Source organism: Macaca mulatta, chromosome 3 (assembly GCF_049350105.2).
Source record: "Macaca mulatta isolate MMU2019108-1 chromosome 3, T2T-MMU8v2.0, whole genome shotgun sequence".
Lineage (NCBI taxonomy): Eukaryota > Metazoa > Chordata > Mammalia > Primates > Cercopithecidae > Macaca > Macaca mulatta.
In genome coordinates, this window is record NC_133408.1 from 70,827,143 (window position 1) to 70,841,329 (window position 14,187).

Consider the following 14,187-nt stretch of genomic DNA (forward strand, 5'->3'; position numbering starts at 1 on the left):
AAGCCACATGTTTAGGTTTGTTACATGGGTACATTATGTATTGCTAAGGTTTTGGATACTGCTACTACTACTCAGGTGGACAGCACAGTACCCCATAGGTACCTTTTCAGGCCTTGTCTCTTTCCTCCCTTCCTCCTCTAGTGGTTCCCAGTGTCTACTGTTTTCATTTTTTATATCCATGTATACTCAATATTTGGCTCTCACTTATAAGTAAGAACATACAGTATTTGGCTTTCTGTTTTTCTCCATTAATTTACTTAAGATAATGGCTTTCAGCTGCATCAATGTTGCTACAAAGAACATAATTTTTTTTGGCTGTGTAGTATTTCACTGTGTATAGGTACCAAATATTCTTTATCCAATCCACCAGTGATGGGCAACTAGATTGATTTCATGTCATTGTTATTAAAGACAATAAAGTTTGAATCACTAGTATACAGTGAAAGCAATAACATTTTATGGAAAATGCATTATAATCATTCATAAAAAGCTTTGATATGAATAGGCACTTAAATAATACTGGACATACTTATTATGTCATTAATGTATAGCTGCTATTTTTGCACAAAATGTAAAGGTAAGACGACCTCTGGAAGCAAAGTATTACATTACTAAATAATATAAACAACACAAATACAGTACAATATTGTATGAAATAAAATAAACAATTAGAAATAAATTTATATAATCAATAGACAAAGTTTGAGAAAAGTTGATGAAAATGCTAGTAACTTTTTGTACACAGTAAACTTACACATATAAATCAAAGATTATAATATATGGTGTGCCTGTTAATTATCTAGTTCACGTTTTATATAACACATACATTTGAGCACATTACCTCAGAACTTGTGAAATTACAGGCATAGTTGTTATACAGCAAATCAGAAAGAAAAACATATACGACAACCCTAGTAGTCTTCATAGTAAAGAAGATTATAAATTATTTATAAATTGTAAGTAAGTTATTAAGAAATAGGTAAACTGGTGGCGGGCGCCTGTAGTCCCAGCTACTCGGGAGGCTGAGGCAGGAGAATGGCGGGAACCCGGGAGGCGGAGCTTGCAGTGAGCTGAGATCCGGCCACTGCACTCCAGCCCGGGCTACGGAGCCAGACTCCATCTCAAAAAAAAAAAAAAAAAACCAGAGAAATAGGTAACAATTTGGAATTTATTATATGCTGGAGAGTGTTCTAAGTAACCTATGGTATTAGTATTTTTTGGAATTCTGTGAGGTAAGTAGACAAAATCAACTATTCCACAGTAGAGGCATCTGTCATATAGAATTTACATTTCTAAGCTTAGTTCCTACTAAGAAAAATATACTTTTGAAGTGAAATAGATGTTTAGATTTTCTTGTACTTAATCAGATGCTTTGTGCTCTGATAAAAGTTCTCACTTTCAATTTATGTATGATCAACTGACTGGAAATTATAAAGCAGAAAACGTATGACGTCTGTCCCGGGCCTCTCTCAAATCTCTTAACCAAATCTCAATGTCTCCCTACTCCTCTCACAGATGTCTAACATAACGCACAGATTTTTAAAAACAGCTTAAAAAGTAGTGGTCTTCAAAAATTTGCACAAATTTTCCAGATCCCTCAAAGCAATAGAAGAACAGTTAGATTATTTAGATCCTTACAGCATAAAAAGGAGTTGTCTCTCACTGTGAATGCACCAGCAGATTAAATGGATAAAAGACTTAAAGAATTCAAAAGCTTAATAAGCATACATCAAAAAATTGTCCTCCATGACAGTAAGAGGCTTCTCAAGAATCAATTCCATTAGAGAACAGCCTCCCAATCCACATTTTAAACTCTGGGTTTCTCCTTCACCTTTGGACCTTTCACATGTGTTATCTGCTAAATCATTCAGACCTATTTGAGTGTATGGCTATTCTTTTCACTCGCTTCCTAGTCCAGTAATATTTTCTATGCTGCAGAAGGTAACCAGGTCTAGCTTAAAGACTTTGCAACACAACTTTTCTATCCTTCAACAGCAATTGGTCTAAGTAAAACACAATCAACTCCCAGTATTATCCTCAGGAGAAATCTAAAACAATGGATCTGTTTAAAGTTCTGATAAATAGGCCAGACACAGTGGCTCACACCTGTAATCCCAGCACTGTGGGAGGCTGAGGCAGGTGGATCACGAGGTCAGGAGATCAAGACCATTCTGGCTCACATGTGAAACCCCATCTCTACTAAAAATACAAAAAATGAGCTGGGTGTGGTTGCGGGCGCCTGTAGTCCCAGCTACTACTGGCGAGAATCTGGGAGGTGGAGCTTGCAGTGAGCTGAGATCAGGCCACTGCACTCCAGCCTGGGCGACAGCGAGACTCCATCTCAAAAAAAAAAAAATAAAATAAATTAAAATTTTTTAAAAAGTTCTGATTAATAGTCTCTCTCCCTTAATATGAAAATGATGGAGTAATGAGAATTAGTCTGTATCTGCTAGAAGAAGGGCAAATGTTGTTATAATACTAGAGGAATTGCCATGCCACAGTCATCTAGGGAAGCAAAAGATTATAGAATCTGAAAAGAAAATGAGGAAAAATCTCTTTAACTTAGAAATTACACACAAAAGTCCAAAGACATAACTGAGAACATGTTTGTGAAGCACTAAAAAATCTATAGCCTGGCTCATTGCCATAGCCATTCTTTAAGCAAGTCTTTAAATATTAGATTAGATGGCTGTTTTTAAGTTTCCAAATTTCATAAAAGCACATGACATAAAAGAAAAAAACAGGAAACAGCCGGGCGCGGTGGCTCAAGCCTGTAATCCCAGCACGTTGGGAGGCCGAGGCGGGCGGATCACAAGGTCAGGAGATCGAGACCACAGTGAAACCCCGTCTCTACTAAAAATACAAAAAATTAGCCGGGCGCGGTGGCGGGCGCCTGTAGTCCCAGCTACTCAGGAGGCTGAGGCAGGAGAATGGCGGGAACCCGGGAGGCGGAGCTTGCAGTGAGCCGAGATCGCGCCACTGCACTCCAGCCTGGGCAACAGCGTGAGACTCCGTCTCAAAAAAAAAAAAAAAAAAAAAAAAAAAGAAAAAAACAGGAAACATACCCCACTTGAAGAAATAAATTTCCAAAACTCAATCCTTAAGAAAAGAAGATCTTTGCATTATCTGACCAACATGTCAAAATAATGATACTAAGTATGCTCAATAACAAAAATAGAACACAGACAAAAAAAAGAACCCAGTAGAAATTGTAGAACAGGATGGGGCGACCAAGATGGCCAAATAGGAACAGCTCCAGCCTCCAGCTCCCAGCGTGAGTGACACAAAGGACGGATGATTTCTGCATTTTCAACTGAGGTACCGGGTTCATCTCACTGGGGCATGTCGGACAGTCGGAGCTATTCAGTGGGTACAGCCCAACCAGTGAAAGCTGAAGCAGGGCAAGGCATCGCCTCATCTGGGAAGCGCAAGGGGGAAAGGAATTCCTTTTCCTAGCCAAGGGAAACTGAGACACACAACACCTAGAAAATCGGGTAACTCCCACCCCAGTACTGCACTTTACCAAGGGTCTTAGCAAACGGCACACCAGAAGATTATATCTCACACCTGGCCCGGAAGGTCCCATGCCCACGGAGTCTCCCTCATTGCTAGCACAACAGTCTGAGATCTAACTGCAAGGTGGCAGGTAGGTTGGGGGAGGGGCGCCCATCATTGCTGAGGCTTAAGTAGGTAAACAAAGGCACCTGGAAGCTTGAATTGAGTGGAGCCCACCGCAGCTCAAGGAGGCCTGCCTGCCTCTGTACACTCCACCTCTGGGGACAGGGCATAGCTAAACAAAAAGCTGCAGAAACCTCTGCAGAGGCAAATGTCCCAGTCTGACAGCTTTGAAGAGAGCAGTGGTTCTCCCAGCATGGAGGCTGAGATCTAAGAATGGACAGATCCTGATCCCTGAGCAGCCAAACTGGGAAACATCCCCCACTAGGTGTAGACCGACACCTCACACCTCACACGGTGAGGTACACCCCTGAGACGAAGCTTCCAGAGCAAGAATCAGACAGCAACACTCGCTGTTCAGCATTATGTAGCCTCCGCTGCTGATACCCAGGCAAACAGGGTCTGGAGTGGACCTCAAGCAAACTCCAACATACCTGCAGCTGAGGGTCCTCACTGTTAGAAGGAAAACTAACAAACAGAAAGGACACCCACACCAAAACCCCATCAGTACATCACCACCATCAAAGACCAAAGGCAGATAACCACAAAGATGGGGAAAAAGCAGGGCAGAAAAGTTGGAAATTCAAAAAATCAGAGTGCATCTCCCCCTCCAAAGCAACGCAGCTCATCACCAGCAACGGAACAAAGCTGGACGGAGAATGACTTTGACGAGTTGAGAGAAGAAGGCTTCAGTCGATCAAACTTCTCAGAGCTAAAGGAAGAACTACGTACCCAGCACAAAGAAACTAAAAACCTTGAAAAAAGAATGGATGAATGGATAACTAGAATAATCAATGCAGAGGAGACCATAAAAGAACTGATAGAGATGAAAAGCATGACATGAGAACTACATGACAAATGCACAAGCTTCAGTAACCAACTAGATCAACTGGAAGAAAGAGTATCAGTGATTGAAGATCAAATGAATGAAATGCGAGAAGAGAAGTGTAGAGAAAAAAGTGAAAAGAAATGAACAAAGCCTCCGAGAAATATGGGATTATCTGAAAAGACCAAATATACGTCTGACTGGTGTGCCTGAAAGTGACGAGGAAAATGGAACCAAGTTGGAAAACACTCTGCAGGATATCATCCAGGAGAACTTCCCCAACCTAGTAAGGCAGGCCAACATTCAAATTCAGGAAATACAGAGAACGCCACAAAGATACTCCTCGAGAAGAGCAACTCCAAGACACATAATTGCCAGATTCACCAAAGTTGAAATGAAGGAAAAAATGTTAAGGGCAGCCAGAGAAAAAGGTCGGGTTACCCACAAAGGGAAGCCCATCAGACTAACAGCAGATCTCTCGGCAGAAACTCGCTAAGCCAGAAGAGAGTGGAGGCTAATATTCAACATTCTTAAAGAAAAGAATTCTCAACCCAGAATTTCATATCCAGCCAAACTAAGTTTCATAAGTGGAGGAGAAATAAAATCCTTTTCAGACAAGCAAATGCTTACAGATTTTGTCACCACCAGGCCTGCCCTATAAGAGATCCTGAAGGAAGCACTAAATATGGAAAGGAACAACCGGTACCAGTCATTGCAAAAACATGCCAAAATGTAAAGTCCATCGATGCTAGGAAGAAACTGCATCAATTAACGAGCAAAATAACCAGTTAATATCATAATGACAGGATCAAGTTCACACATAACAATATTAACCTTAAATGTAAATGGACTAAACGGTCCAATAAAAGACACAGACTGGCAAATTGGATAAACAGCCAAGACCCATCAGTTTGCTGTATTCAGGAGACCCATCTCACATGCAGAGACACACATAGGCTCAAAATAAAGGGATGGAGGAAGATCTACCAAGCAAATGGAAAACAAAAAAAAAGCAGGGGTTGCAATCCTAGTCTCTGATAAAACAGACTTTAAACCATCAAAGATCAAAACAGACAAAGAAAGCCATTAAACTCATCAGGAAGAGCTAACTATCCTAATTATATATGCACCCAATACAGGAGCACCCAGATTCATAAAACAGGTCCTTAGAGACTTACAAAGAAACTTAGACTCCCATACAATAATAATGGGAGACTTTAACACCCCACTGTCAACATTAGACAGATTAACGAGACAGAAAGTTAACAAAGATATCCAGGAATTGAACTCAACTCTGCACCAAATGGACCTAATAGACATCTACAGAACTCTCCACCCCAAATCAACAGAATATACATTCTTCTCAGCACCACATCGCACTTATTCCAAAATCGACCACATAGTTGGAAGTAAAGCACTCCTCAGCAAATGTACAAGAACAGAAATTATAACAAACTGTCTCTCAGACCACAGTGCAATCAAACTAGAACTCAGGACTAAGAAACTCAATCAAAACAGCTCAACTATATGGCAACTGAACAACCTGCTCCTGAATGACTACTGGGTACATAAAGAAATGACGGCAGAAATAAAGATGTTCTTTGAAACCAATGAGAACAAAGATACAACATATAAGAATCTCTGGGACACATTTAAAGCAGTGTGTACAGGGAAATTTATAGCACTAAATACACACAAGAGAAAGCAGGAAAGATGTAAAATTGACACCCTAACATCACAATTAAAAGCACTTCGCAACTTCAGCACAGTCTCAGGATACAAAATTAATGTGCAAAAATCACAAGCATTCTTATACACCAGTAACAGACAAACAGCCAAATCATGAATGAACTCCCATTCACAATAGCTTCAAAGAGAATAAAATATCTAGGAATCCAACTTACACGGGATGCAAAGGACCTCTTTAAGGAGAACTACAAACCACTGCTCAGTGAAATAAAAGAGGACACAAACAAATGGAAGAACATACCATGCTCATGGATAGGAAGAATCAATATTGTGAAAATGGCCATACTGCCCAAGGTAATTTATAGATTCAATGCCATCCCCATTATGCTACCAATGACTTTCTTCACAGAATTGGAAAAAACTGCTTTAAAGTTCATATGGAACAAAAAAAAGACCCCACATTGCCAAGGGAATCCTAAGCCAAAAGAACAAAGCTGGAGGCATCACGCTACCTGACTTCAAACTATACTACAAGGCTACAGTAACCAAAACAGCATGGTGCTGGTACCAAAACAGAGATATAGACCAATGGAACACAACAGAGCCCTCAGAAATAACACCACACATCTACAGCCATCTGATCTTTGACAAACCTGACGAAAACAAGAAATAGGGAGAGGATTCCCTATTTAATAAATGGTGCTGGGAAAATTGGCTAGCCGTAAGTAGAAAGCTGAAACTGGATCCTTTCCTTACTCCTTATACGAAAATTAATTCAAGATGGATTAGAGACTTAAATGTTAGACCTAAAACCATAAAAACCCCAGAAGAAAACCTAGGTAATACCATTCAGGACATAGTCATGGGCAAGAACTTCATATCTAAAACACCAAAAGCAACGGCAACAAAAGCCAAAATTGACAAATGGGATCTAATTAAATTAAAGAGCTTCTGCACAGCAAAAGAAACTACCATCAGAGTGAACAGGCAACCTACAGAATGGGAGAAAATTTTTGCAATCTACTCGTCTGACAAAGGGCTAATATCCAGAACCTACAAAGAACTCAAACAAATTTACAAGAAAAAAACAAACAAGCCCATCAAAAAGTGGGCAAAGGATATGAACAGACACTTCTCAAAAGAAGACATTCATACAGCCAACAGTCACATGAAAAAATGCTCATCATCACTGGCCATCACAGAAATGCAAATCAAAACCACAATGAGATACCATCTCACACCAGTTAGAATGGCAATCATTAAAAAATCAGGAAACAACAGGTGCTGGAGAGGATGTGGAGAAATAGGAACACTTTTACACTGTTGGTGGGACTGTAAACTAGTTCAACCATTGTGGAAAACAGTGTGGCAATTCCTCAATGATCTAGAACTAGAAATACCATTTGACCCAGCCATCCCATTACTGGGGATATACCCAAAAGATTATAAATCATGCTGCTATAAAGACACATGCACATGTATGTTTATTGCAGTATTATTCACAATAGCAAAGACTTGGAATCAACCCAAATGTCCATCAGTGACAGACTGGATCAAGAAAATGTGGCAAATATACACCATGGAATACGATGCAGTCATAAAAAAGGAAGAATTCGTGTCCTTTGTAGGGACATGGATGCAGTTGGAAACCACCATTCTCAGCAAACTATCGCAAGAACAGAAAACCAAACACCACATGTTCTCACTCATAGGTGAGAACTGAACAATGAGATCACTTGGACACAGGAAGGGGAACATCACACAGCGGGGCCTATTGTGGGGAGGGGGGAGGGGGGAGGGAGAGCATTAGGAGATATACCTAATGTAAATGACGAGTTAATGGGTGCAGCACACCAACATGGCACATGTATACATATGTAACAAATCTGCACGTTGTGCACATGTACCCTAGAACTTAAAGTATAATAATAAAAAAATAAAAATATTAAAAAAAGAAATTGTGGAACAGAAAAATAATTGTTGAAAAATTTTGTAAAGCCACAACAGAATTAATGATCAGAAAACGAAAATCAGAAAACTAAAGACATGTTATTTATAGAGTCATGAAAAAAATAAAATAAAAAAACTTGAAAAACATCAACATGGAATATGTGACTTATTAGATACGATTAAGGAGACCAATATATTCATGAAAGGAGTCTTTGAAGAAGAATGCAAGGGAAAGTGGTAGAGAGGTGATTTGAAGAAAAAAGGGACTCATTAAAACTTCCTAAATTTCAAAGTGATGAAAAAAAATCTGCTACCAACCAAGGATACTTAATCTGGGAGAAATTTACTTAAAACATAAGACAAAAATAAAGACTTTCTAAAATGAACCAAAGGTAAGCGTGTTCATTACCCCTAAAACATTCTTATAAGAAATACAACATGGAGTCCATTATGTTGACAGACATGGTGGTTCACACCTGTAATTCCAGCAACTTTGTAGGCTGAGGCAGAAGAAGCAGCATTTTTGGCCAGGAGTTTGAGACCAGCCTGGGTGATATAGTGAGACCCCTTCTCAAAGAAGAGACCTTTATAATAATTTTGTTTTTCAGGGAGAGGGTTTTAAGACCTGCTAGAACTAAAGATTGACTGGAGTCATTTTGAAAAGGCAGGTCCTCATATAGGTGAAAAACTTGAAAACCCTTGGTCTTTGGCTACAGGCCAAGAAATGGTTCACCTATTTTGACTTGACTTAAAATTCTGTAGTGACTCCATAATCATCTCCAGCTTCTTCCAGCCATAGCCTAGGAGTGGTTCTGCACATCAGAGACCCAGAGAAAGATGCCTATTTGTGGTTATAGCAGTAGGTCTGCAGACTTCGGCCTTTACTGTGCTCTCTGAAACAGTTCAGTGACTCACTTTCAGCAGTGATAGTCAGTTTGTGGCAAGTTCTGCCAACCTAGGTACTCAAAGTGTTACTTGGGGAAATCCTGCCACATACTCAGTAAAAAACACACATCAGGCACACCGTATACCAACTGTACTGCAGAACACTGCCCTAGTGCTGGCCCTGCAGATCAAAGTCCTGAAGGCAATTCAGTCTGCCAAGAAATAAGAGAGGATTAACAACTACCCAGGCTCCTGGTAACAAACCCACTAAAGGCAAACTCCACAACAGAACAAGCAGCAGCCATGTGACCCACGTATAACCCCTCTCCACTGCATACACAAAAAGATTCTATCAGCTAATTGACCCAAGAGAAGATTTGTACCTGCTGAAATTAGTCTAAAGAATTGGAAAATTTAGATTCAATAAATACCCTATTAAAATTCTAGTAAAATTTTTCAAAATTTTAATGTTAAAATTTATATGGAATTACAAAAAACATTGAATAGCCAAAGCAGTTTTGAGGATTAAAAACAAAGCTAGGGGCATGATAGTTTCTGATTTTAAACTACATTTGAAGACTACTGTAATAAAAACAGGATGATCTGTGCATAAAAATGCACACCGGTATCAGTGGAGCAGAATGGAGAGCCCAGAAACAAATCCACTCATGTAAGATCAACTTATCTTTGACACTGAACCACTGAGAATGCTGAAAGTACAGTCTCTTCCATGCTTGGGGCTGGGAAAACTGAACATCCACAAGTAAAATAATAAAATTATACCACTTTTCTTACACTATATTTAAAAACTGACTAAATATAAAATAAGGACTCTAATGTATGACATAAATTCTTAATAATCTTAAAAGAAAACATATGAAGAAACCTTAATATTGGTCTTGAAGTGAATTTTTGGATACAACAGCAAAAGTACAGCAATAAAAGCAAATATAAACAAATTAAACTGATCAAATTAAAACACTTCTGCAGAACCAAGGAAAAACAGAATAAGAAAACCACATCTGATAAGTGGTTAGTATCAAAAATATATAAGAAACTCATGCAAATAAAAGGCAACAACTATAATAGTAATAATAACAAGATTTAAAAATAAGCCAAGGATTAAATAAATGTTTACTAATGAAAACATACAATTGGGCAACAGGTATATAGAAAGGTGCTCAATGTCACCAATCTGGCAGATGCAAATTAAATTCATTGTGAGATATTACTTTATACCTGTTAGGATTGCTAATATCAAGAAGAAGATTTATAACAAGCGTTGACAACAATATATTAAAGAAAAGATGCTGTACACTTTTGGTGACGTGGAATTTTCTAGAGACATTATGAAAACCAGTATGTAGGTTCTTTTAAAAAATATTTAATAGTACTACTATACAATTCAGCTATCTCATTTCTGCATATACAATAAATTTACTATCTCAAAGAAATACCTGCACCTCCACGTTCACTGAAACATTTTTCACAATTGTCAAGATACGAAAGCAGTCTCAAGTGTTTGTGGACACTGACTGCACAAAAAAAACCATGGTATATATACAAAATAGAATATTATTCAGCCATAAAAAATAATAAAACCCTGCCATTTCTACAACATGGATGGACCTCGATGACGTTATGCCAAGTGAAACATCACAGAAACAGAAAGACAAATACTGTATGATCTCACTTCTATGGAGAATATAATAAGGTTGGACTCCCAAGAGAAGAGAATACAGAGGTGAGTGCTAGGCCCTGGAGGTGAAGAAAGGGGAGTATGTTGTTCAAATGGTACAAATTTTCAGTTAAAGGACAAATAAGTTATGGTAACCTAAGGTACAGCTTTCTGAATACTGAAAGTAATACTGTTATGTATGCTGAAAACGTGCTGAGAGATCTTAATTGTTCTCACTACAAAAAAGGTAACTCGTAAGGTCATAAATGTGTTTTTTCATTAATTTAACTGTATTAATCATTTCATTATGTATACACATATAAAATCAATACATTGTATATAATACATAGGTATTCAATTATTATTTGTGAAAAAAATTCGCATTACTGGGATTATATGTGTGTGTGTGTCATACACATGCATATATAAATGTGTTTATATATATACATATGAATGACACAATCACAATAAGCTTTATACTAAATAAAATCACAAAATGATGTCATTTAAAATTAAAATTAAAGTTAAAATTGAAGTTTAAAATGTACTCAGCACGCCAGACGCAGTGGCTCATGCCTGTAATCCCAGCACTTTGGGAGGCCGAGGCAGGCAGATCACCTGAGGCTGGGAGTTCAAGACCAGCCTGACCAACATAGAGAAACCCCGTCTCTACTAAAAATACAAAATTCTCCGGGTGTGGTGGCACATGCCTGTAATCCCAGCTACTAGGGAGGCTGAGGCAGAAGAATCGCTTGAACCTGGGAGGCGGAGGTTGCAGTGAGCCGAGATTGCGCCATTACACTCCAGCCCGGGCAACAAGAGCAAAACTCCGTCTCAAAAAATATATATATATATACTCAGCAATGTTTTAAGCTCCCCAGTGACATAGTATATTTAATAAATGTCTGAAGTAGATACATTGAACTACATTACATACAGTTGAGGAATTTGGCCATATTTACCAACATTTGTTTTTATAAGAATAACATTTTGACGTAACACAATTTTAGAGTTTGTTTCATTTAGGGAGATGCTTAGTGTTTTGATATAATTACTGAGTATACATTTCTGTAAAATCACATTTGAAGGCTCCATAGAACAGAAAATTATAAAGCAGGAAGCATACATCTTTTTGTGGTGTTCCTGGAATTTCTGATCCAAATTACAATATCACCAAAACTTATATATTTAGACATTATCCAAAAAGAGAACTTAAAAAATGGTTTAATATAGAGTTTCTCAAAAATACAGATATTGCTGTTTCCCCAAAGCAATGGAAAAGCAGTCAAATCACCCATTTTCTTTTAAGCCATGAAAGACTTTCATTACTGTAAACTAAAAACAAAAACAAAACAACACACACACACATACACACACACACATTACTGAAGGGGAAGTACAGTGCTTGGAAAATTCACAAGAATGGGACAAAAAATGTCCCTATGTTAAAGCAAGAGAAAGAAATGAAGGCTTCTCAGAAACTATTTCCACTGGAGCAGAGTTTCTGAAAGCATGTTTAAAGGTCTGGCTTCCTCTTTGACATTGGGTTCCGTCATTTGTGTCATTTGCTTCATTTACTCCCACCTACCTGGATGTTTGACTACTGCCTCCTGTCTCTTCACTTTCCAGGGCTCTTTTCTTTGCTCCAGACAGGTCATCAAGTCTGGCTTAAAGATAGCAAGACCTGTTTTATTAGAAAAAAATAACATGACTCTTGCTAGGATAATCCGATTACCAATCTAGTACTGTGCTCAGTAGAGAAGAAAGAACATTATAGAAGACTCTAGAAAATTAATTTAAATATACTGTTTCCTAACAGAGACTTTAGAATATTTAGAAAGTATTTTAAATTTGTGCTTCTTAGCTCTATTGCCCAGTAATACTGAATCAAAAATCAGCGTGAAAAATGCATTTTTAGGTGTGGGTAACAATATTTCATGCTACTAAATTTCTGATATCACCACTAATTTAGACTGAAGTATACAGATGAGCTCAAAAAAGGGAAAGATTAATGTTAAGATGAAACATCTTGAAGATTATATTTTCTACCTCAACAGATACCCAATTTTTTCTTTTTGAAGCAGGATTCTGAAACTTATTTATGCAAAGCAGCACCTCAAAAAAAAAAAAAAAAAAAAAAAAAAAAAAAAAAAAACAGAAGAAAATAAAATATTTAATGTAGAATATGAGTTGTATATTGAAGTTATTCTCACCCAAGGAGACCAGGTTTCTGTAGTTCTCTAACATCACATCCCTATACAAACACTGCTGAGCAGAGTCCAGGCATTCCCACTCTTCTGGGGAGAATTCTATGGCCACATCCCTGAATGTCAACACTCCCTGGAAAACAAAACATATTTACCAAGTGACCATAGAAAGAATTCTTGATTTGACATCAGGTAAAATGAGAGTAAAGAGAGCTGGTTCTGACTTATATGAGTTACTGGAGTTATTCAATAGGATACTTTCTAGCACAGAAATATTCTCTACTGTATTTTTACCTCTGAGAAAAGATGGAATAAGATCATGAAACCAGTGTATGTGCAATACTTTTCTTGGTGATACTGTATAAAATAAAGGACATTAACACAGGCATGTACATTTCTTAATGCTATATTTACATAATCCAAGTTAAGCTGTCTATAGTTCCCATATGGAAACTTCATGGTGAAGTAAAAGCATACTTCTCAAATCTTATTGTGTACAGCAATGAACAGGAGATCTTGTTAAAACCTAGATTTTGACTCTGAAGATCTAGGGCAAAGCTTGAGTTTTCAAATTTCTAAGAAGTTTGCCAGTGATATTACTGCTTCTAGCCCAAGAATATTTTGTCAAAAATTCAGTAAGTGGCACAGCCTAGGTTTTTAGTTTATTTGACCAGTAAAGAGAGATGAGAGCCTTCATTTTCCATAGCAAGCTATATGCAAAGAGAAGGTAAGAAGAAAGAAGAGCTATCAGATTAAATATGGTTTAATCTTGTTCTTGCACATCACTTGATAAAACTCCCCAAGGTACCTATCAATAATAAAGAGAAAAATAATTAACTCAAGTGAAAAATATCTGTCAGAGAGCATATTTACCAAGTAAATAAAGATCAACTATATTAAAAGAAATTTGTATCAGGTGCTGATTAACAAAGGATACAAGACTACTGTGCTATTATTAACATTAACATAAAAAGGGTCAACTTAATATGAGTCTAGTCATGAAGAAACACCAGTTTTAAGCAAAATTTAAGCTACAAATATCTCCCATGTTCTGTAATCTCTAATTTTTGGTTAAACTTTTTTTTTTTTTAAACTTTAAGTTCTGCGATACATGTGCAGAACGTGCAGGTTTGTTACACAGGTATACATGTGTCATGGTAGATTGCTGCTCCTATCAACCCATCATCTAGGTTTTAAGCCCCACATGCATTAGGTATTTGTCCTAATGCTCTCCCTCCCCTTGCCCCCATCTGCTAACAGGCTCTGGTGTGTGATGT

General features: G+C 37.7%; 1 protein-coding gene across 2 annotated transcripts in view; it reads right to left on the minus strand.

Moving 5' to 3' along the window:
- LOC710897 (uncharacterized) overlaps positions 1-14,187 on the minus strand; it is a 49,136-nt gene that overhangs the window by 11,056 nt on the left and 23,893 nt on the right. For both annotated transcript variants that reach the window (XM_077996666.1, XM_015133434.3), the window contains exons 2-3: positions 12,917-13,043; positions 12,292-12,387 (exon numbers count right to left, since the gene is read on the minus strand). In XM_077996666.1, the coding sequence (XP_077852792.1) occupies positions 12,292-12,387; positions 12,917-13,043 (223 nt within the window). The remainder of the gene's footprint in view (positions 1-12,291; positions 12,388-12,916; positions 13,044-14,187) is intronic.